Source organism: Trachemys scripta, chromosome 1 (assembly GCF_013100865.1).
Source record: "Trachemys scripta elegans isolate TJP31775 chromosome 1, CAS_Tse_1.0, whole genome shotgun sequence".
NCBI lineage: Eukaryota > Metazoa > Chordata > Testudines > Emydidae > Trachemys > Trachemys scripta.
The window spans coordinates 106,131,445-106,155,784 of NC_048298.1; the positions used below are offsets into that span (position 1 = coordinate 106,131,445).

Consider the following 24,340-nt stretch of genomic DNA (forward strand, 5'->3'; position numbering starts at 1 on the left):
CTTGGCACTCCTGAGTCAGCAAGGATTTCAGAAAGGCCCATCATAGTTAAGATTTTGGCTCCAAACATTTCCATTTATCCATGGTGCTAAGGGGTATTTTGCACCATCTGCTTTCAGAACATTCTATTGAATAAACCGTGGACAGCTTTCTTTGAGAGATAAAAAGGACACAATTGGAGTGCATGATTTTAAAGTGCCACCTCTCAGGGCTCTGTACTCCAGAGGAGGAGACCACAGGGAATGCTTGGCTCTGTTTTTTGTGTGTGGAGGGGATGGGGTGGATGAGAGCAGACCCAAGCACATCCATAAAAGAAGGATCCTTTTGTGGTTAAGGCACTGGGCTAAATCAGAAGAACTGGATTCGGTTCCAGCCTCTGCCCCAGACATCCTGTGTGATCTTAGGCAATTCACTTAATTCTTTCTACCTCAATTCACCATCTGTAAAAGGTGTAATATTTCCTGTCTGCCACCCTTTGTCAGTCTTGTCTATTTAGACTGCAAGCTGTGCAGGTTAGAAACAGTCTTTCTGTGCTTATGTACAGCACCTAACATAACTGGGTCCCAATTTTGGCTGGGGCTCAGAGGCTATTGTAATACAAAGATGATGATGATGATAAACAATTTTGGCTCTTGACTCAACCTCTACCACCTGCCACACACTTAACACACCCAAAAAGCTTTTCTACCACAGCTGAGCAGACAGCATTGAAGGAAAAGAATGGTGAAAACATTGAGAGAAAGCAAAAGAACCCTTAAACAAGACACTAGCTTTGGCAAGGTCTCAAGTGCTGTTGCTCACTGTTCTAAAAATCCAGTCTGTTCAGGAGTTAATACTACCAGCTCAGCTTGCTCGCACTGTTACCAGAGAAGACAGGCAAGCAATATGTGCTCTAAGCTGTGCTAACTGGCTAGCGTCGCCAGAAAGAAAGTGTGTGAAATCGGGACGGGGGCAGGTGGGTAATAGGTACCCATATACGAAAAAGCCCCAAATATAGGGACATCTGGTCACCCTATAACTAGCACCCATGCTGATAATTTCAGCAGAAGTCAGGGATTTGAATGGCCATAGAGACTTGAAATATCCCTACAGAATGGTGCCTCCAGGACAGTGTAGGGGACTAAGTGGGGATATGATCATGACTGGTGTGGAGAAAGTGAATAAGGAAGTGTTAGTTACTCCTTCACATAACACAAGAACTAGGGGGTCACCAAATGAAATTAATAGGCAGCAGGTTTAAAAACAAACAAAAGGAAGTATTTTTTTCACACAATGTACAGTCAATCTGTGGAACTCCTTGCCAGAGGATGTTGTGAAGGTGAAGACTACAACAGGGTTCCAAAAAGAACTCGATAAGTTCATGGAGGATAGGTCCATCAATGGCTATTAGCCAGGATGGGCAGGGATAATATCCCTAGCCTCTGTTTGCCAGAAGCTGTGAGTGGGCGACGGGTTGGATCACTTGATTACCTGTTCTGTTCATTCCCTCTGGGGCACCTGGCATTGGCCACCGTCAGAAGACAGGATACTGGGCTAGATGGACCTTTGGTCTGATCCATTTTGGTCGTTCTTATGTAGTGGGTGGGGATGCTCACACAGTTGCTAGCAATGCTGTACCTCTTCCATACAGAGAGCATCAGTTACCAGCATAGCAACCTCCGCATAGGATTCATTTAACTTGCTTACATATAGAATAGAGATGGGGTACACACTCCTTCCTTTGGGTTCCTAGCCTAACCACCCAGCCTACTAAACTGAACTGCAAGCTTTTTCCTGTTGTCAGCATCCCATGCTCATGCATAATGTCTGGGGCAAGAGGTGGTGAGGTCAATGCTAGCTTTAGCAGGGATTTCACAAATTTCAGTGGTGGAGGAAATGACTTACAAAGTACTAATGCTATTACGTAGAGATTATGGCTTATAAAAGATACTGCTGTGGGCTGCAAAAAGCCCTATTGTATACAGGATTAAAGGGGGACACCTCTCACTAGCAGTTTTGTTTTCTCTCCTCCTGCTTGCAACACTCACACAGATGCTTCAAAATATTTCCCTATTGATTGGGTCTCTTTCCACTTGGGAAATGCTGCATTTGATTCCCCTCTGTGTGCATGGAGCACAAGCCAACACAGCTCTGTTCTTCTTGTGCCCTTATCTGTGTGATTTCTAAGCAGGGAAAGCATTCTTTGCTTTCCCAGGAAACATCCACTAACTTGCTGAGCCTGTTGCCTAAGCCTGGCCAGGTTGGTCAGAGACCAGTGTCAGATAAAGAATAAATCATCCCACTGGAAAATTGTCCAGATCAATGAATATGTGAAAACTTGAGCTGGATAGCTTTGCTAGGTTTCTCCCCATTGAATACCCAGTTCACTCTGGAACTGTCCAGGGTCATTGGCTGTTTGGATGGGCTGTCAAGCCAGTTTTACTAACTCTTTTTTTTGGTCTCCCCTCTTAAAGGCCTGGCAGACTGGGCACTCGGTCACTTTGGGGATGTTGCCCATCTTGCTTCCAGTAGCTGGATTGCTGGGGCTTTCTCAAAGCACTGTGCTTGCCTTTTAGCACTGGAAACTCATCCTCTGTCTGTACTGGAGTATTTCACTTCTATCATTCCAGGCACTGGAGACCTGGGGATTGCTTAAATACTAAATTATGGGAACTATACCATATCTTTATTAGGGAGAAGCAAAAGTTTGCCCTCGGTTACACCTGTGCATTTCAACTGGCTTCAGAGGACTGCACGTTTGTAACTGAGGGCAAACTTTTGCTCTTTGTCTTACTAGAGAGACATTCAGTGCCCTGGGTCTCAGTGATGACTGAAGCAGTTACATGCAGTACTAAAAAGCTATTTCCCATTGGCCATATTGTCCTCTTAGGATTTCTGATCTAAGACGTAATTAATAGGCATTGTAGAGCAGTAAAAGCTCTTTCCCAATGCTTCTGTGACCAGCATGTGCTCTTCTGTGCAGAATGTCCATCGGAAGTGGAGTTAACAGAGCCCAGAGGTTTCTTCTCATCCCCTTGCTCATCAGGCTACATGGGAAGCTTGAATTGCTCTTGGGTGCTCAGAATGTCCCCCAGAGGCATGGCAAAGCTCACAGTAAAGCATCTGTCAATACCAGCCTCACGGAACTGCCAAGTGGAGCTCCTAGGGATATATGAAGAGAGCCAAAGAGGAAGAAAAGTAGTAGGTAATCAATAATCTAACTCAGGGGTAGGCAACCTATGGCACGCATGCCAAAGGCGGCACGCGAGCTGATTTTCAGTGGCACTCACATTGCCCAGGTCCTGGCCACCGGTCTGGGGGACTCTGCATTTTAATTTAGTTTTTAAATGAAACTTCTTAAGCATTTTAAAAACCTTATTTACTTTACATACAACAATAGTTTAGTTATATATTATAGACTTCTAGAAAGAGACCTAAAAATGTTCAGATGTATTACCGGCACGCAAAACCTTAAATTAGAGTGAATAAATGAAGACTCGGCACACCACTTCTGAAAGGTTGCCTACCCTGATCTAACTGAAGCTTTTCAGCACTTACTTTCTCCTCTGTGTGTTGAATCTTTTTTAAAACTGGCCAGTGTCCATAGAGTGACTGTGCCATACTGCAGGCTGAATTTACTTTAAGCTACATTTTTAAGGCCAGATTCTCTGATTGTGTTTTGACTTAGTTCTGTTGACATCAGTGCATCTGTTTAAAGCAGCAGAGTTGGGTCCTCAATCGAATTGTATGAATGGCAAGCGAGGGTGTGTGGAAATCATGGTGTAGTATTTGGATAGATATGCAGGTACTATACATTAGACATTCTGGCCTAAATCAGTGTTCCTTGATCTTTTTTCAGGCAATGTACCCCTTACCTGAAGTAAAAACATTTTACAGTCCCCCTTAAGGTCACTTTTTCAATGATAACGATAGGGTTCTATATGTATGGCTTCTGATTAGTTTTTTTAACTGATAAAACACCCCTGATTTAAAAACACAAAACGCCCAGTGATTTCATTATTCAACACACATGGGAAATGGCTACCTGTATCTAACGGTTTGTCTATACTGAGCAGTAAATTACTCCTGGGAGAATTCTGTGCCACTGCATATGCACAGAATTTGTCCCTTGACATTTTTTTTTGCTTCCCTGCAGAAAAATGACTTTCTGATGGGGAAGCAAAAGGAAGCCACAAGATTAGTCATGTCACCCTCCCCAGCAGTATGTTTCGGGTGCCCAGGGCAGCCAGCAAAGAGGTAAATCACTGTGGGGCAGGAGGTGGGACTGGGGAAGACCCGGCTGGTGGCTCCTACCCTGCACTGAGCTCAGCTGCTAGTCCCAGCTGGGCTGGGAAGGACGGAACTTCCTCTTCCCCTGCACAGAATCGGGGGCCGGGTCAGACCCACCCCCCAGATTTCTCCCCCAGTTGTAGGAAGGGCTGCAAACTACCCCCACCCCCCATGCTTCCTGCACCCATCACTCCTCAGATGCAAGGGGAGAGATCACTGTGCAGGGAGGTGCTCCCCCATCTGCCCAACCCCTGTGCATCCAAGTACCCCATCATACCCAGACCCTTCTGCTGAGCCTCACCCCCTCCCCTGCATTCACTACCCCCCAATGAGCCCCACTCCCTGTCCGTGGACTCCCCACTGAGCCCCCAACTACCTTCACCTGGACCCCCCCCTGCAGAGTCCCATTGCACCCAACCCCCCACCCTAACAAGCCCCTGTACATTCAGATCCCCTCCCCCACTCAGATCCCCGACTGAGCTGCCTGCACCCAGATTGCCCCACACAGAACCCTTTCAACCCACACCTGGATCCTGCCACACTAAGCCCCTTCACACTGGGATCCTGCCTTGCTGAGCCTGTCTGCCCGCACGTGGTGCAGAGGAGCAGGGCCCTGGAGTGCTTCTGGGGCAGGCCCAGTCCTTGGATTGTGTCAGAGTTGGGTGCAGCCTTGTCGCTGAGTCCGTGTCCTGGGGGGAAGCTGCGCAGTGATTTCCCACCTCTGTGTAGCCAGTGGCCTGTGCTCCCCAATGCCATGCTGGAGCCTCCGTGTTTATTTGACAAACTAAAATTTGAAGAATTTTAAAATATTGGGTGCAGAATGTTTAATTTTTTGGCACAGAATGCCCTCAGGAGTAAGGGCAGACTACAGGATTTGATGTGTGGTGTTTATCCATGTAGACCCGCTGGTGCATGCTAAAAGTTTCCTACTGCACTTTAATGTAGTGCTGTTTGAGGCAGTACTACGTTAACACCCAGAAGGGAACATTGCAAAGAGATCGCTTGTTTCAGTGTATACTAGTGTAATGAGTAAGACTGTCTACACTACAAATTACTTCGGTATAACTTATGTCACTCTGGGGTATGAATAATCCACACCCTGAGCAACATAAATTACTGACCTGAGCACCAGTATGGACAGCGCCAAGTCAGCGAGAGAGCTTCTCCCTGTGACCTAGCTACTGCCTCTCGTGGAGGCAGGAGTTAAGTTGATCGGAGAGCTCTCTCTCATTGGCTTAGAGCGTCTTCACCAGAAGTACTACAGTGGCATAGTTGTGGTGTGAACAGTATAGACTGTCCTATAATATACTGTTACCCTTTTGGCCCAAGCAGCTATTAAAAAATCTGAGGTCTAGTAGGCTGTTCCAGTTGGAAGTAGAAATTGATGGAATCTTGTAATTTTTCTTTTGAAGCAGTTTTGGTGGTGGTGGGGGGGGGGGTTTGTTTGGCTTAGTACATTCTTTGTAAAAAAAAAAAAAAAAAAAAAACTCCTGTGCCTCTGAACACAGAGGGAATCCAAATAGCAGAAAACCAGTTTCTTTTGTGCAAAGCACCAAGAACACACATTTTTTATTATTATTTATTTATTTTTAGCCTGCATCTTGACCCAAAAACCTCCCCAGGTTTCTTCCAGGGTCAACCACTGTGCTTTCAGCTGCTCCTTCGGGCAGTCTTCCCCCTCTGTGTTCCTGTCTGGCCTCTGTTTCTGTGTGATTGCTTTCCCCATTACCCCTCCCCCCACTTACCCAAAAGAACACACTCTGCCAAAAGTTCCTGGGTGGGTTCTCAAGTACCTTCTTGTCTTAGTCATCTTAATAGAAGGGAGAGCTCACGCCTGCCCATTTCAATGGGGTTTTAACTCCACCCATAAAAAGGTTTCACCCAGCTCCTTAAACACTACATTATACAAAAAGAAGGCCCCGAAAAACCTATTTTTTGGCATCTACATAACTCAAAAATTCCTAAAAATACTCCCCCGCCCCAAATTTAATAAAGCCTCCCAAAAACCCAGAAGACCTAAATATATTTAAGTGGTTGTTTTGAGAGGTTGACAGAGACCCTGGAAGTGTAAGGGAGCATGGGGATGGAAGAGGGAAACTTTTTTTTTTTTTGCTTTAGATTTTAACAAAATTTTCAATTCCTCATGACCCCACAATTGTCTTTTGCACCCCTCTGAACCCACCAGTTGAGAGAAAGGGGTCTACATAAACAAATGAGATAATATTGTGCCTATATTTAAAATAGGCAGAAACTATGGAATAGGGTTGGAGAGAGGGGTCAGAAAGAAAGTAAGGTGCCAGCTCCAACATAGTCTTCTTTCATGCAGATTTACAGATTTGTAGACTTAAACACCATAAAGGACCATCATGATCATCTAGTCTGACCTCCTGCACATTGCAGGCCACAGAACTCACCCACCCACTTCTATAGTTCAGGTGCACAACATTCTGTACTATACAACCATAAATAAAATAGAACTGGAGCTGCTATGTGCAGAGGAAAAGGGAAAATCAAGATAAGAACCTTGGAATCCCTGTGAGGAAATGGGTGGGGGAAATGGCTTTTTCTTTTTCTATTTAAAAGCGCTGTGCTGATGGTGGGGTGCGGGGTCAAGAAGAGGTAAATGACTAGCTAGCAGCATGCTCCCATTGCTGCTTGAATGCCAGCTCCATCCCCAAAGAGCTTTATTAGCATTCTCCTTCCTATTCTGTATGTGCTATGAGTAGAACAGGAAGTGGAGTGAATTGTAAGTGTTTCAGGAGAGGGCTTGGTGTGCGCTTGGGGTGAAACGAGGCCTTTCTAATTGTTTAAAACAAAACAATGCCCCTACGCAGACTGTTTCTGGGGAAAAGGAGGGGCTAAAAGCCACAAGGAGGAAATAGTGGTAGCAGCTGATGTAGTTAATCATAATAGAACAAAGAGTGCAGGGAAACAGACCTGAGATGGGGGGACTTTCTACTGTCCTTGAGACCTGCAGTTCCCTTGGCAGTCTGCATTTACCATTGGAGGATAGGATTAAAATTCAAAATGATTTGGAGAAATGGTCTGAAGTAAATAGGATGAAATTCAATAAGGACAAATGCAAAGTACTCCACTTAGGAAGGAACAATCAGTTGCACACATACATAATGGGAAATGAGTGCTTAGGAAGGAGTACTAAGGAAAGGGATCTGAGGGTTATAGTGGCTCACAAGCTAAATGAGTCAACAGTGTAACACTGTTGCAAAAAAGCAAACATCCTTCTGGGATGTATTAGCAGTAGTTTTGTAAGCAAGACATGAGAAGTAATTCTTCCTCTCTACTCCGTGCTGATTAGGCCTCAACTGGAGTATTGTGTCCAGTTCTGGGTGCCACCTTTCAGGAAAGATGTGGACAAATTGGAGAAAGTCCAGTGAAGAGGAACAAAAATGATTAAAGGTCTAGAAAACATGACCTATGCAGGAAAATTGGAAAAAATTGGGTTTGTTTAGTCTGGAAAAGAGATGACTGAGAGGGGACATCAGTTTTCAAGTACATAAAATGTTCTTACAAGAAGGAGGGAGATGAATTGTTGTTCTTAACCTCTGAGGCTAGGACAAGAAGCAATGGGCTTAAATTTCAGCAAGGGAGGTTTAGGTTGGATGTTAGGAAAAACTTCCTAACTGTCAGGGTGGTTAAGCACTGGAATAAATTTGCCTGGGGAAGTTGTGGAATCTCCATCATTAGGATTTTTAAGAGCAGGTTAGACAAACAACTGTCAGGGATGGTCTAGATAATACTTAGTTCTGCCATGAGCGCAGGGGACTGGACTAGATGACCTCTCAAGGTCCCTTCCAGCCCTATGATTCAGTGATTCACACTCATTGTAAACAATGCTCTGCTTTTGATATGCCTAAAGGAAAAGCTATTTTCAGACTTTTATCCAGCTTCTTGCATTGAGCAGGCAGAGCTGAGACATTCCTTTAGCCTCGCCTGCATTTATTCAGAAAAGCTGGAGACAAGGGAAATCAAAAAATTGGAAATCGGAGGATCCAAACAGGACAGAGTGCAACAGGGGTCTTGGAAACAATATCAGATTCAGAGGCCCACACATAGGGTGTCCCACAGCAGAGGCCCACATTTTAATCCAAACAGGCCCTCTGGATGGCAAGCAAACAGTCCATCTGATCTCAACTATCTGTGGGTCATAGGATGACCAACAGTTCTGTTTCCTACCTTGTCCTTAAGTTATTGCATAATAATGGAGTTCTGCTCTATAAATTATATGTAAGCTTGGAAGGATTAGGTTATCAGTAAATATTGATTTGACTGTGTACACACAAACCAACAAAGTATTTCCATCGATGATGATCAAAATTTACAGATAAGCAAAATAAGAGAAATGTTGCTTGAGAACTTCTTAGTTCAATTTAAGGATATTTACTTTGTATGTTTTGATGTGATGTTGACAATTTTGTTTTTAATGGCTAATAAAGCTTTAACTCTTTGATTTTTCCATGTCCGTTGTCATTAGTCTGACCTCTCCATAATTTTCGCCCTGTGAACATTTTAATTGATAAAAATTAAAATGCTTAAAAATCATATCCAAAATTAATTAAAAAAAAACAATCATTAGGCTTGGCAGAAGTTGGGCTTTTTTTATTTTCATCAAGAAAGACACTGAAAAATACAAACAGATAAATGACTTACAGCCAGTATGTTTCCGAATACTGCATGTATTAGGCTTTATTGCCTCTTCCCCTTAGTTTTTCAACTTCCCCCAGAGAGATCTGTGTATTAATTTTGTAACTATGATGCAACTAAATGTTGCACTTCCAGGATTGGTCTCCAGAGCAGTTTCTAATATTTCTCCTTTTGCTTGGGTTTGTTTCTCTCCTAGCTGAACTATGTGGTGTCTTGCAGTCACCTAGGACCTTTCTGAGTCCTGGCCCTGTGGTGAAAGTGGTGTTCCATTCTCTTACCCTTGCAGCCTTTGGCATTGAGTACATGGTCTTCAGAGTCCAAGGTATGGTAAGGTGACACCCCCACTGCTAGAAAGAGAGAGAGAGAGAGAGAGAGAGATGGCTGGTAGAGAGTGAGCTGAACCATTTGACCTCCAATTCAAACTAACCTATAAAATTTCAGGACTCTGCTTGCTTCCAGAAGGCAGTGGGGTGGATATAGAATAAGGGACCCTCTTCTGGAGGAACCAATTGAGCTCTTATTGAGCACCAAAATAGAGTTCTTATTTTACTGAGCCCTACGTGGGAACTTAGAAAAACACAGAATGAAGAAAGCTGGAATGACCCTAAAATGAACCTTGATATTTCTTTTTACAGAGAACTTAAATAACAAGCAGAAATGTCTTGAATAATGGAAAATAATCACTATTGGTATCAAATTAGTTGGCGGCCCAACTGTTTTGTTTTCCAGATAACTTTAATTTTAAAATGAGGCATTTTAATTTTCAGCTTTCTTTAGATGGACGTTAGCCTAGGGACCATCTTCTAGAGGCACTCATGTGGTATTGTCTTGGCCATTGGTAGAAGTGTGTTTAAAAGACAGTAGAAAATTGAATCCCAAATTTTACATCCAGTTTCTTTCTAGGGCCAAAGATTGGAAAGACAGTGAAACGTCCCAAGGATGTGAACCAAGAATTGTCACGCTGCAGGGATGTCATTCTCACAGACCTGGAAGGATTGATCCAGTCACCAGGCTATCCCCATGGCTATCCTAATGCCACCAGGTGAGAGTGAACTTGTTTAATCCCGTTTCTTGGAACTCTTAAACTAGGTTCTACAAAACTGTGGATGATCTGGGATGAACGAATGATTTTTTCCCCATCTAACTTCTGTATTTCATTTACACATTTTTTGAAAAACTCAACAGGTGCCACAGAAGGCAATTGTGGAACCTGTCTGCCTCTCACATAGAAACATGGTGATCAGAAGGGCTAATGCTGCTACACCCTTTCTAACAATTAGTGGCCAATTCTGGCATCCTTCTGGTAAAATCATTCATCATGTTGTCAGATGGAATGCTGAAAGGGACTCTCCCTCCCCCTCCTCTGGAATAGAATAACTCAGCAAGGTGGTAAAAAGGGCACTCTTGATCAGTTTTATCCCAACCCTTTTTGCAAGGTTTGTCTAGTTCCTAGCCCTTTCTTCCCCCAGCTTTTCCTGTTAAGAGGGAGCGGTGAGTAGTAGTGGTTGCTCAGTGAAGTGTTAGGCAGCTAGGAAGCTTCATTGGCATTGGTCCATCTTGTTTCTGAATAAGTGTCATTATTTTATGTACACTTTCATCAGCTGGCTGATAGTTCATTTTATTCATAATTTCTGTACCAAAATGGATTCAAACCAATATCTCCCCCTGGATTAGAATCTCCATTTTGTTGTTTGGGGTTTGTTTTTTAAAACAGACTCAAATTCTTTTCTTTCCTTGTTCCTTCCACCCCATTTTAGTAACAATCCCGTGAAAATTTGAGCCAGTTGTAGGGTGCATGTGATTGGGTGTTAATTTGTTCTTGCCCTGCAGCTGCCACTGGCGAATTGTAGCCCCGTTAAAATCCATTATTCGGCTTGATTTCCTGGCCTTCTGGACTGAAGAGACTCTGTCTGGTTGCCATGGACAACTGATGGTGTATGAAGGATTTGAGCCAAGCAAGGAGTTAATAGGTGAGAGATTTGCTTGTGGTGCTGCTGGAAGAGGAAGAGGGAAACTCTTCCAATTTTCTTAGCAGACTATTGGGCAATTTACCACACGAAAAGAGGAATTCCAACTTTGTTTCTATTTATACTGACTTTAGGGGAGTGTCTTCTAGCTAGTTCATCATCATTTCTATTTCTAGGAACCATTTCTGTAGTTCCTATTGTAGAGATGGGATTGGTTGGTTGTTTCACTGTTCATGATAAATTTGCCTTAAAGGCAGATGTCAGTCACCAAATTGTTGGCCATTTAATATCTTAGGAACAAATGCACGTTAGCATGTGGAATGTGTCCTATGATGCTTCTCTCAACATTGCTGTGCATGACAGTAAGCAAATGACAGTTGAACTGGAAATAAATTGCAGCAGATACTATTATGGGGCCCTCAAGGTATTTCTACTAATTATTTATACATTGCTTCAAACAGTTCTGGCCTACAGGGCACCGAAGTGGCTCATTCTCCAATGAACGTGATGCCCTGTGATCAATCCATTGATCTCCACATAAAAATGTGTCTTTTATGAAAACTGTGAAACACAATAACTTCCAAAGAGACAGTTCCCTCCCTTGTGTGTAACCCTAACAGTCCAAACAGTTAAATAGAAAAGTATCTAAAATCTCATTAGTGCCATAGCATACGACCTCTGTGTAAGATTATAGGATCAGTCAATTTTCAACCATCAGAGATGTCTGTCTGAAAGCATTATCTTCCCCAACCCAACCACCACACCCTAATGCTTTTAATGGTTACAGCAAGAGTGTTTTTACCTCTTTTGGTTTTGGTTTGTTTTAGTCAAAGTGCACTTTCTCTGTTGTGAGAAGGACACTGTTTTGTTTATAAGAAGTGTGTACAATAACCTTTGAAATTCTGCTCTATCTTGGCACTGGTCTACACTACAAACATAGGTCGGTGTAACTATGTCACTCAGGAGTGTGGACTTTCCGTACCCCCTGAATGACATAGTTATACCTACCTAAGCACTATGTGGCTGGGAGGGCTTTTCCCGCTGACATAGCTACCGCTTCTCAGGGCGGTAGAGTACCTATGTCAACCGGAGAAGATCTCCTGTCGGCATAGGTAGTGTCTCCACTAAAGCTGCACCAGTGCAGTTGCAGCTCTGTAAGTGTAGACAAGCCCCTCAGTCTGTTCATCAGAGTAGAATGAACTCAAGGTGGCTCAACAGACGGAGGTTTCATTTCTCACTGATACATGAAGGATTTATAGAGGTATAGTTTAAGGTTTCATTTTTCTGAGGTGCGGTATAACAGGTCTGGGTAAAATACAATAGCCTAGCATTGTGCCTTTCATGGTTATCAGCTGGAATCCTACTACCTGGCAGGTAACTTCTGTGGTGAAATTTCACCCTCTCCTTTAAAGTCTGATGGTCCAGTGGTGACGCTGACCTTCACGTCCAGTGCTGAAGTGGCTACAAAAGGGTTTGTTCTGACCTACTCTTTCCATGATCTACAACCTGGTAAGTTGATTACTGATTTGGTTTTGAGTGGAGTATAGAGGAAGGTTATACAAAATGTAAGAGAAAAATACGTAGCAGGAGAGTCTCATGACCATTTATAAAAAGAAAAACCTAAAGAAGAAGTTTTAATAAATGTTCAGACAATATCTGGCAGGTGTAAAGCACAGAGAGAGAGAGGCTCCCAACCTATCCATTCCAGAGAGGAGGCTTATTGAGAGTCAAAAATCTGGTTCTAACCTAGTCTCTATTTACTAGGTATTGAAGCAATTCACTAAACTTCTGCATCTTCTTTTCCCATCTGTGAAATGAAGGGAACTAATTAACAGCCTGACCAAACTACTGTATCTTCCGGTGACCCCACCCATTCTGCTCTGCGTGAACTACTAACCCCTGTCACCATCCCTACTTGTTGACTTCTTTCACGACCATTCTTTTCCTTTCTCTCTCTTCCTATGCACTGAACTCCCTCCCTGAGGTAGTATGCAAGTTCATAGCTTTCCTCCTTTAAACGCCTCCCTGCACCCCCAAGACTCACTTCTGCTGCACCTACAAGAAACCAGCTAACTCCATACAGCAGTTAAGGTTGGTTAGTTTTTAAAAAGTGATGGATTTAAAAAATTGATTTTTTTTTCATCACTCATCACCTTTCTCTTGTAGCCCTGGATTGGAAGCCCTTTGGGGCAGGGACTGTCATCTTTGTGAGGATAACACCTAGCACATAGTGGGTGCTACTGTCCTACTACGAAGTAACTTTTGATACCCTGGGATCAAAGACATCATAGTTGTGAAAAATTACTGCTTTGTCCCTTAGGATACTACTTCTGTTTTTCATGAAAGCAAATCACTTTGTGACCACAGCAACCTAATCCATCAGTTCTCTCCCCTCCCCCCCATTTGTTATGCCACATAACAAAACAAGCAGAACGTTTTGTCCATGTAAAAGGTCTATCGAATATAAATATACTGTCAGTTCTGGTAAATGAGTTTATCCTTGTAAATTAACAAAACACAATCATATCTTTAAAACTTCTCCTTTTTTTTAATATTACATATTTGGAAACCATACAGACCTTTTACTGTAAATATAGGGGAACTACCTGTCCCTGTGTCAGAGTATGGTTCTTAATGCCTAATCACTCAAGAGTTTGTGTCTACCCATTGAGGCATTCAGAATCCCTAGTTTATTTGTTTCAGAGTAACAGCCGTGTTAGTCTGTATCCGCAAAAAGAAGAACAGGAGTACTTGTGGCACCTTAGAGACTAACAAATTTATTAGAGCATAAGCTTTCGTGGACTACAGCCCACTTCTTCGGATGCATATAGAATGGAACATATATTGAGGAGCTATATATACACACATACAGAGAGCATAAACAGGTGGGAATTGTCTTACCAACTCTGAGAGGCCAATTAATTAAGAGGAAAAAAAACTTTTGAAGTGATAATCAAGCTAGCCCAGTACAGACAGTTTGATAATAAGTGTGAGAATACTTACAAGGGGAGATAGTCAATGTTTGTAATGGCTCAGCCATTCCCAGTCCTTATTCAAACCGGAGTTGATTGTGTCTAGTTTGCATATCAATTCTAGCTCAGCAGTCTTTCTTTGGAGTCTGTTTTTGAAGTTTTTCTGTTGTAATATAGCCACCCGCAGGTCTGTCACTGAATGACCAGACAGGTTAAAGTGTTCTCCCACTGGTTTTTGAGTATTTTGATTCCTGATGTCAGATTTGTGTCCATTAATTCTTTTGCGTAGAGACTGTCCGGTTTGGCCAATGTACATGGCAGAGGGGCATTGCTGGCACATGATGGCATATATCACATAGGTAGATGTGCAGGTGAACGAGCCCCTGATGGTATGGCTGATGTGATTAGGTCCTATGATGATGTCACTTGAATAGATATGTGGACAGAGTTGGCATCGGGGTTTGTTACAAGGATAGGTTCCTGGGTTAGTGGTTTTGTTCAGTGATGTGTGGTTGCTGGTGAGTATTTGCTTTAGGTTGGGGGGTTGTCTGTAAGCAAGGACAGGTCTGTCTCCCAAGATCTGTGAGAGTAAAGGATCATCTTTCAGGATAGGTTGTAGATCTCTGATGATGCGCTGGAGAGGTTTTAGTTGGGGGCTGAAGGTGATAGCTAGTGGTGTTCTGTTATTTTCTTTGTTGGGCCTGTCTTAATTAATTGGCCTCTCAGAGTTGGCAAGACAACTCCCACCTGCCCATGCTCTCTGAATGTGTGCACACACAGCTCCTCAATACATGTTCCACTCTACATGCATCTGAAGAAGTGGGCTGCAGTCCACGAAAGCCCACGCTCCAACAAATTTGCCAGTCTCCAAGGCGCCACAAGCACTCCCGCTTCTCTTCCCGCGGACACAGACCAACACGGCTGTTACTCTGAAACCTTAGATTTTTTTGTGAATGTCTCATAGGAACTTCCAGTATTAAAGGCAGCAATTTATTACAGAGTTTGTTTGTTTGTTTGTTTGTTTGTTTGTTTGTTTGTTTGTTTGTTTGTTTGTTTGAACCATTAACGATGAATATGGGAACTCTCTCATTTTAGGTTCTGCATTAGGAAAGTTGAAAGCTGCTGAAAAAGGTAAGATCAATTCTAGCTCTCTCTGCCAGCTGTGCAGGGAGGGGAGATGCAAACAATCAAACCATAAATAGCTTTTCTAAATGTCTCCTGGATTTTATTTGGAGGAGGGGCTCTGTGGTGGTTAACTTCAATACCAGAACGTAGCTAGTAATATAGCCAGCTTAATGCCTTAATAGTTGCCCTTCACTCAGTCTGGGTGATGCTTCCACAGTTCTGTTTCTTTAATATCAGTTGGCTGCTGCTTTGTTTCTGTTCCTGCATCATGAGTTTCCCCACAGGACCAGAGAAGTGTGTTGGTAGCCGGAACATAAAGGAATTCTTAGCTAATCTCAAAGTCCGCCTCAACTCCCTCAGATTTTGAGTGATGGGAAAGGAAAAGCAGATAGTTCCCCCGTTGCCCTTGCATCCTGGAGTTGTCGCTAAAATGGCTAAGCTGTCATGCCATATGTCACACATCTGGGGGAAGGAACACACTTTTTTTTTTTTTTTTTTTTTTAAAGCTTGAAAATGTGAACCCTAGTGTGACATCCCGTTTTTCCAGTCCCTTCCCCATGTCATTCCCAAAAGCCTGCAGTTCTCCCTCCCTCACTGCCCCACCAAATGTACCCAGCGTTCACTATCCGCTTCATGCCCACCTTAGTCTTAATCTAAATGTGTGTGATGCCAAATTGCTAGTGGTGAAATAACTGAAAGTGACTGTCCTTTCACAACCTACGTACATGAAATGTACAAGCAAAAGGACTTTGGAGAAGCCTGGAGTAAATAAAGAGTAACATTTATTTTAAAAATAAGTAAATTCCAGCCCTGCAGCCTGCTCTACTCTACTAAATAAAACTGAGGAAATACATCCATTGGCTTCAATGGGCTTAGCCCAGAGATGTTTTTCCAGGTATGAATCTGTCTAATTAGAAATGTTACTCCTATGGCTGAATTGTACTGGTTGTAGGATCTCCGATAGCTTGGCCTTTGGCTCTTCCAGAGTTCAACACACTTCCCAAATGATGGATCCCTTTTCCTTCTTCTAGAACAGCTCTCCTATTTTAAATATACCTGTTAAGGGCACTGTATCAAGCTGTGTGGAGAACTACGTTTGCTGTGCAGGTAGATCTTAGTATCAACAGGAGCTTTGTTCAAGCAGAAACCAATAGAATTTAAGTTCCACTCATAAGTATGCTTGCTTTTGTTGTTAGAAAATCATAGGGGATCAGGATTTTTCCAAAGCTGGGTGGAAAGTTTTGAATGAAACTGTTTTTTTCACACCCCTCCCTCTCCAGCAAAAAAACCCCAAACAAACAAAAAAACAAATTCAGGTTGACTGAGCCCTTTTGTAAACTTGTATAGAATTAACTGAATTGTTTCAGTGGAGATGGGGGAGAAACAAAGCGTTTTGTTTCGACATTGAAAATGACTTCATTTTGAATTTTGGTTCAATTTTTGCTTTTGATATGCCAAACTCAAAGAAAATGTTTTTCCTTTTGGGTATAACAAAATGCTTCCATTGACTTAAAAAAAAAAAAAATTTCTCTTCACATCTCCCAGTGATCCAAAAAAACCCCAATCAGTTGTTTGTACAGCTCTAGCATTTTCAGACCATTTTTAATGGATGTTAGAGAAGACAGATTTCTGTCAGGGCAAAATCTCAACCACTGAAACTCTCATTTTTATCTTTAAGGGTGTCCAGTCTTGGATCTAATTCCAGTTGGATCTGCTGAGATAACATCTCCTAATTACCCCAACACTTATCCCAACATGCTGAACTGCACGTGGACAGTTTATTCCATTTCAGGAAATAGGTTGAAAGCTGTGATCAGAGACTTGGTAACAGAGAATGCAAGAGACTGCATTTGGGACTCTTTGAACATCTATGATGGCCCAAATCACTCTTCAGGGCTCCTTGGTAGGTTGATCTCTCTCTCCTACCTTGTCTCAGGGAAGTTGGCCAACATATGATGTGGGGACAATCTCTGTATGTGGGGAACTAAACAAAGTGAAGGAGAGGAAAATGTGAGTTACAAAGGTAATGAGTGCTTCCCAAATTGTTCTACAATTCTTATTGGGTGCGGACTGGGATGGACTCAGAAGAAATTTTGAACTCAGGGACTCCTCTCTTGAACTATTTGTGGGGGTAACAGTAAGAGGGAGCTGCTGTCTCCTACTATCTTTCTCTTTCCACTGTTCCTTTCCTCAGTCTTGTGTATCTTACGACCTGCTGCACTATATTCTATTTGTGCATCTGATCTAATATGCAGTTCATGGACAGATACTACTCCTTTGTTTTGAATAGTGAAGGTAGTCTTACTGTTTGGGCATAAACAGAGTAGGATTGCTTTAGAATGTAAGTCTCCTTTTCTTGAGTATGGCTCTTTTTTTAATTCTGTGACTTTGACAGAGGACCTTTTAAAGGCTGAAGCTGATAGTTTGATAATTAAGGAAGCACGGTGTCTTGTGAAACACAACTATATGGAGGACTTTGTCAAAGCTTTTCCTCAGACCATTTACTAACAAATGGCCCAGAGCATCTCACAACTGAATATTCTTGGGAGGAGAAAAATATTTTCACCCTCTTCAGGAAGGATATGAAAATACTCCTGTACTTAAAGTATTATCCCCACATACTGTAGCAGTAGACTTAGCCCGGAGCACTCAGACATTGAGTGACTTTGGGCAAATCATTTAAGATCCTAGCGAAGCTAGCAAAAGAGCTGTAAGTGGACCCCTGCCCCAGGAATCTTCTTTGTCGTTATAACGTTTTGACATATACCTAATTGGCCTGGGTTTTTTTTTTTTAAATGTGGCTGCCCTAGCAATAAGTTTAGCACAATTTGACAAACAAATTTGCTTTGTCACTCTGTAAGTGTTCACCTCTTTGTAATTTGCAGCTAGTTTATGTGGCCAAAAAAAGTCTCTCAGCCTGTTATCAAGCAGCAGCTACCTGACTCTACATTTCAAGACGGACAGGTCTGTGGGGAACAGAGGCTTTAAAATTCTGTTTGAAGAGGTGAATCAGTGGCCAGCACAGAAGAGTAGGAGTGGCATAGAACTTGAAAGCAAATGTAAGTAATGTTTTGTAGGTCCTTCTCTCTCCCAGTCCAAATAGCCTTCTTGTGCCTAAATAGTAGTAGAGGTCTCAAGGAAGGGAAACTTGAATGTACACAACTCTGTTGAGGTGACCTGTCTCCTGAAGGAATCATCCTACACTCAGCTGAGGATGCCATGATGGCCAGTTTTCATTCTCAGCTATGGACTTGGTTGTTAATTGTACTACTAGAGGTATGTTGCTGGGGTGTTGATTTTCAGGCCTCTGCATAATTCCAGTCATGAGTGGATCAAATAGCAATATTCTTACTGAATTAATGTACGAGGCAGAACACTGGATCATAACCACATTCTCCCTCCACTAAGGTAACATACATAATTGGACTTTTGTATGGTTCTGACCACCGCACCAAAGGCTTAACTGAAAGAATGGTTCTCTAGATGCTGATTGCACCCACAAGAACCAATAAACTCTTCCATGACTGCTCATGTCTCTTTGACAAGAACTCATCCAACAATTCTTACTAAAAGGATGTGTCCTCTCCTGTGGCTCTGGATGCAGGCCAGAGGTGTCTGTCACAAAGCTGTGTGACCCATAGGTGCTGGAACTAGGAGTGCGGGGGGTGCAGTAGCACCCCCTTGCTTGAAGTGGTTTCCATCATATACAGGGTTTACAGTTTTGTTCAATAGCTTTCAGCACCACCTCTATAAAAATGGTTCCAGCACTACTGACCTGTGGAATGTTCCAGAATATCTTCCATAGAGATCCAAAAAGAGGCTCTAATGCACCTTGTCCATTACTGTTCTTGATAATTTCCTCCACTACACTTGCACTGCCAATGAAAACAGCTTGACAAGGAATTTTTTAATTAACTGTCTTTTCCTTCAATTTCTCACAGGTCCACCTACTAAGTTAACAGCTTCTGAGGAAAGTAAATATTGTTCATTTAAGGTTTCAACTATCTCGTCTCTCTCACACCAGCCCCTCCCACAGTAAACACCTTTTGGAAAATTAATGGTGTGGGAAGCAGATGATTCACCTAGTTTTTCAGGCTCTCCCCTCTTAATCCTACCAGATGTACTTTGGGGATCTTGGAACTCTTGATAGGGTTGTTTCTTCTGTTTGAGCACATGTCTGATATTTCACTGTCTGGATTTTTATGCATGTTTAGCTTTGTCAAGCTATGACCAGTAAAATATGACTAACCAAATTAAACCAATTCCAGACAAATGTGGCATTCCAGTGGTGGATCCATTCCCAGTGGACAAGTCTGAGATGAATGTGAAAGCAGTCAGTGAAGAGCCAGGCAAGCCAAGGATGGTTGGGGGCAGCCCAGCACTTCAAATGTCCTGGCCCTGGCTGGTCAGTCTACAATACGAGAATGAGCACTTCTGCGGAGGCTCTCTGATTGCTGAGAAGTGGGTCCTAACAGCTGGACACTGTAACTTCAGGTGGGCAAAGTCTTTAACCCTTACACCATCACAGTGGAGCGTGCTAGCCTGCAGATTTTGGCAGCCTCCAAATCATTGTTGCTCCCTGACAAGCAAAACCACTTCATACTTCTTGCTTCACAACTGTCCCAGAAGTGTGTATTTACCACCTCCTCCTCCCTGCTGCTACAGCCCTTTTGAAAAACCCCAGACAGACACACATTCCTCCTTCTCCTCAAAACGTACAATTTCCAGGGGTCTTCCATCAGGACACTTGGTGGATACTAAGGTTTAATTCATCTTGGTTATTAGGTGACCAGTGTAATCACCCCCACGATCAGTGAAAATATCCTCCTAAAATAACTTCTACTGGCACTAATAGGTCTCTACACAGGTTTGCTTCTACATATATTATAGTATGACTAGCCTAGTGTGGTGCCTCTACCAGCCCAAGCCAAAGAGTTAAGTTAACCCTCAAATGTAGTGTAATAATTAGCTTGATGTATGCCCTGGTATCTCTTCACTATTCAGTGGTAGTGAGATTGTGGCAGTTGCACCAGTATTTCATACAAAAGCATTGAGCTGAAGTGTCTGACACGACTCCGTAATAGAGAGAGACGCAGAATGATTCTGGAACACTTGTGTTGTGGAAAGGTTTGGCACACTTGTTGTGTGGCCTGAATATTTGTGTCAATGTAGACTTCAGCAGAACTAGAATCCAGTTCCTGCTATAGTGATTAGTGTCACAAAACTGAGTTTCGAGAATACTGGACTGCCTTGTTTAAAAGTACATGTGAACAGTAATGCAAACATTTTGGAAACTGAAGGTTGATCTCTGTTTTTATTTATTTACAATATGGTAACTTCTGATTGTTTTGGGTAGAATTTTCAAAAGCATCTGTGTAACTTAGTAGCAGAAGTCCCATTGAAAACCAATCAGATTTATGCTTCAAAGTCACACAGGTGCTTTTGAAAATCTCACCCATTATCTTAAGTAGAATTTTATGCCAGTTTTGTTTTCTTAACTGAACTGAAAATGTGTGTTCTGTTTTTTCCTTGCCCAGTGCTCAGACAGACAGGATAGTTCTGGGGAAAACGTATTTGTTGCCAAACATAAAAGGCAACAACCCTGTCCTTGTGAAAGCTGTGCACACGCACTATAACTTCAGTGGATTTCCTTCCAGCAATGACCTCTCTCTCTTGGAACTGGAGAAACCCATCAAACTCGGTACTATCTGGAGTCCAGTTTTTGTACTACAACTCTAGCTGTGTCTAAGTATGTGGTGTGGGATTGGCATGCTCCATTGAAAAAGTTCTGATCCAAGACATGCTGTCTGATACATATGTAATAATATAACTCTGTTCTCTTCAGTAGCCATTAGGATACCACTACTATCTGGATAAGCTCATGCAGAGCCTAATCCAAAGCCCAGGGAAGTCAGTGGAAAGTCTTGCGTATTTAAAATACTAAATTTAGAAGAACCAAGAGTAGGTACATAATTTCCATTATGAGGCCCTTCCTTTTTCTCACTGCATAAAGATTTGTGTGTATAACTCTCTGGCACTGACAGGCACATATACCTCTTTCTTTTGAAGCAAAGTATATCGCTTTGAACAAAGTATCTTGTTTGACAAAGCAAGTTAGCCGTGTTCAGAATTTAAAGGAATAGTGTGTTTCTTTACCACTCTACAAAATATCATCTTAGCTGTGTATATAGAGACAGTCAGAGAATATCCATCCATGGTTAAACTTAGATTTAATTCATGAGTAGGGGTGTTTGTTCCAAAAAATACTAATGTTACAGCTTGGTCAACAACATATTGGTGGAATAGAAACGTGGTGTAAACGAAGTTAGTGCCCGCTAATACTGAACTTTGAGTGAGTGAACCATAGACACTGCTGTACACCCTCTTTGTGTGCTGTTGCTAATGCAGATCAAGCACCTCTTTCCCTCAATCCATTGAATCACTGTGTAGCTAGGGGGAGATTGGTCCACTGGTGAAGGTTTTTTTGTGACTTGCTTGCATGACAGGATTAATTGTGACTGACTTAGGAGTGTGCACTTGCTTGAGTTCTGCAGGAAGCCTAATTAAGTCTCCAACTTGGCTTCTCTGTCAGTGTTTCAGAAGTCTGTCTCCCTCCCACCTTCTTTATCAGACCAAAGTAAAGTGATATCAGCCATATTGTGGTATGGTCACTAGGCAGAGACTTAAATATTGTGAAAGACCCATATTTCATGTAATTGTGACTCTTTAAAATGGTTCTCTCAGGCATTCAAACAGTCTGTGGGGAAAACCTAAACAATATTAGAGTCCATATGGTGCTCTGATTTGTTTCATGGGATACTGGGTTGTTTGGTTTTGGGGGAAGTGGTGACTAGGAGAAAGGGGGTTAGAAAAACTGGAGATGGGTTAAATAAAAAAAGGGAAGCTATACCAAATACCGACCTGATTCTCTTCTACTCAGGAGACTCTATAGCAATAATTTGCTTACCAGATAGGGATGAGGAAATAAGCATTGATGCAAGATGCTTAACAGCAGGATGGGGAGCAACAGAACCGGGCAGTAAGTACATGTTACTTTTCTAATATTAAAGAAAACCTATGAAGTCCAGAGACGTGAGAGCTTAGCTGCTTGTTGCCTTCTAAACTCAGTTCACTTTTTGTTTCCAATATTGCCCCGATGTGTGACACATTTTCCAAACCGAAAAGAAGATGTAGTGACTTTCCCAAAAAAGCTCACTCTATTAAAACATAGGATAGGGAAAGGGTAACAACAAACTTTAATGTGATGAGACAACTTTCATGGTATCTTAGATACCTCTTTGATCTCCTTGACCCTTGTCAATTGGTACATTGGTTGTGTTAGATCTCCACTTGGGGGTGGAGGAGCTGGTGTTAAACCCCTCGTTACTCTTGAATGATAGTACAAGAGGACCAGGAAAGTTGTTTTTTTTTGTGGGGGGGGTTTCTACTGACTTTTTTTCCTGGCAAGTGTTTATTAACATACTCAGTGTTCTGTTGGCTCACTGCATGCATGTGTAACTGAGCTACAGGAGAGTGGGGTTTTGTCCCCATTCAACGATTGGTCCATATAGTGCCTCCAGTGAATGGACTTAATTCATGCTTTAGTTCAGCTGACCCTCACCTAGAATTTTAGCTCTCAAGGTCCAGGGTTCAAACCCTGCTGATGACACAGGTGCAGTGAGTTATACCTGGCTGTGTGAATGGAGGGGAATTCTTTTTCTCTGAAGACGCACATGAAATCTCATTCTATGCAATGTGTTAAATGTGCATATGAAATGATGATGCAAGGTTCTAAAATTGTGTGTAAATGGAAATAATTTCTGCAATAGTAATCCCCAAATTGTAGTGTCAAGAGATGCCTGGCATGGCTGAAGAGGTTAGAGGATAACTGACATAGTACACGTCTTAAATATGTAACCTCTTGTCATCCTGCCTCAATGGCACATCTCCATGCATTCCTTTGTTTTCACTAGAGGATGAATACTCCATCAGGCTGCAGCAGACAAATATACCTCTCCTCTCCAACGAGGCCTGTGTGAGCTACTGGGGACAGGATATTAAAAATACCAACATTTGTGGTGGAGCTGCTGGAGCAACTGCTTGCTCGGTACGGACCTGGAGGCGGGATATGAATACTTGCTTTCCAAGCTACTACTGGTGGCAAAAATGTAGCTACATAATGGGCTCAGAGTTTGAAACAGGACCCTTGTAACTCAGCTGATCTAAATATTTGTGAGCTGATTATAAAACCCTTTTTACTCTCTAGTAGCAGCAAGTAACTTTTTTTTTCTTTCCTCTTTACAGGGAGATTCTGGAGGGCCACTGATATGCATAATAAATGGTTATTATAAGCTGATCGGCGTTGTGAGCTGGGGCAGTGATAATTGCCATCCAAAGTCACCAACGGTTTATACCAGAATTTCTGCCTACAGGGATTGGATTTCCTCAGTCACTAATGGAAAAGTGTGATTGCTGAACTGAACTCTTATGTATTCCTTTTTAAATGGGGAGGAATGTGTGAAATATGCCTGGTAAAAATACCCAATAAATATGGCAGCATCTGTCACATACCCTGATTTTCTTTAAACATCTAAAGTGACTCTGCTATCTCAGCTGTCTTCTTCTAATGGTAAATCTAACACTCTGGCAACTCTAGCATGAAAAATCCATCTCCCAAAAGGTGTATGTACATGAATACACATCTCTCCTTATATGGTTAGCGTTGCCATTATTAGGGCCAAATTCTCTGCTGGTTTAAATTAGTGCAGTTCTTCTGAAGTCAAGAGCTGCATTAATGTACAAACAATGTGTTTGTTTATAAATAAATAATAAAACCCACATTTTTATATATAATATGTGTGTGTGACAAAGTTCCTCCTCTATCTTGGTGGGTCCTGCACTTATTGGCGGATTTTCTTGCCTCAGAGATTCACCATGTGGGTTGGGGAACAGCCCAGAGGCCTTCCCCTCTGGAAGAACCCACAGTCCAGGTCAATTGGGAGGTTTGGGGGGAACCCGGGCACGCCCTCTACTCCAGGTTCCAGCCCAGGGCCCTGTGGACTGCAGCTGTCTATAATGCCTCCTGGAACAGCTGCATGACTGCTACAACTCCCTGGGCTACTTCCCCATGGCCTCCTCCAAACACCTTCCTTATTCTCACCACAGGACCTTCCTCCTGGTGTCTGATAACGCTTGTGCTCCTCAGTCCTCCAGCAGCACACCCTCACCCTCTCCCTCTCAGCTCCTTGCGCCTCTTGCTCCCAGCTCCTCACATTCACACCACAAACTGAAGTGAGCTCCTTTTAAAACCCAGGTGCCCTGATTAGCCTGCCTTAATTGATTCTAAC

At 42.5% G+C, this 24,340-nt stretch overlaps 1 protein-coding gene across 1 annotated transcript in view; it reads left to right on the forward strand.

Moving 5' to 3' along the window:
• OVCH1 (ovochymase 1) overlaps positions 1–23,740 on the forward strand; it is a 59,620-nt gene extending 35,880 nt beyond the window's left edge. The window contains 13 exon segments of the mRNA XM_034758542.1: positions 2,961–3,182; positions 9,126–9,251; positions 9,833–9,971; positions 10,760–10,899; positions 12,271–12,405; positions 14,964–14,999; positions 16,672–16,896; positions 17,879–18,052; positions 19,262–19,487; positions 20,531–20,694; positions 21,934–22,032; positions 22,967–23,100; positions 23,298–23,740. Coding sequence (XP_034614433.1) covers positions 2,961–3,182; positions 9,126–9,251; positions 9,833–9,971; positions 10,760–10,899; positions 12,271–12,405; positions 14,964–14,999; positions 16,672–16,896; positions 17,879–18,052; positions 19,262–19,487; positions 20,531–20,694; positions 21,934–22,032; positions 22,967–23,100; positions 23,298–23,462 — 1,985 coding nt within the window. The 3' untranslated portion in view covers positions 23,463–23,740.
• Positions 23,741–24,340: the final 600 nt, after the last annotated feature.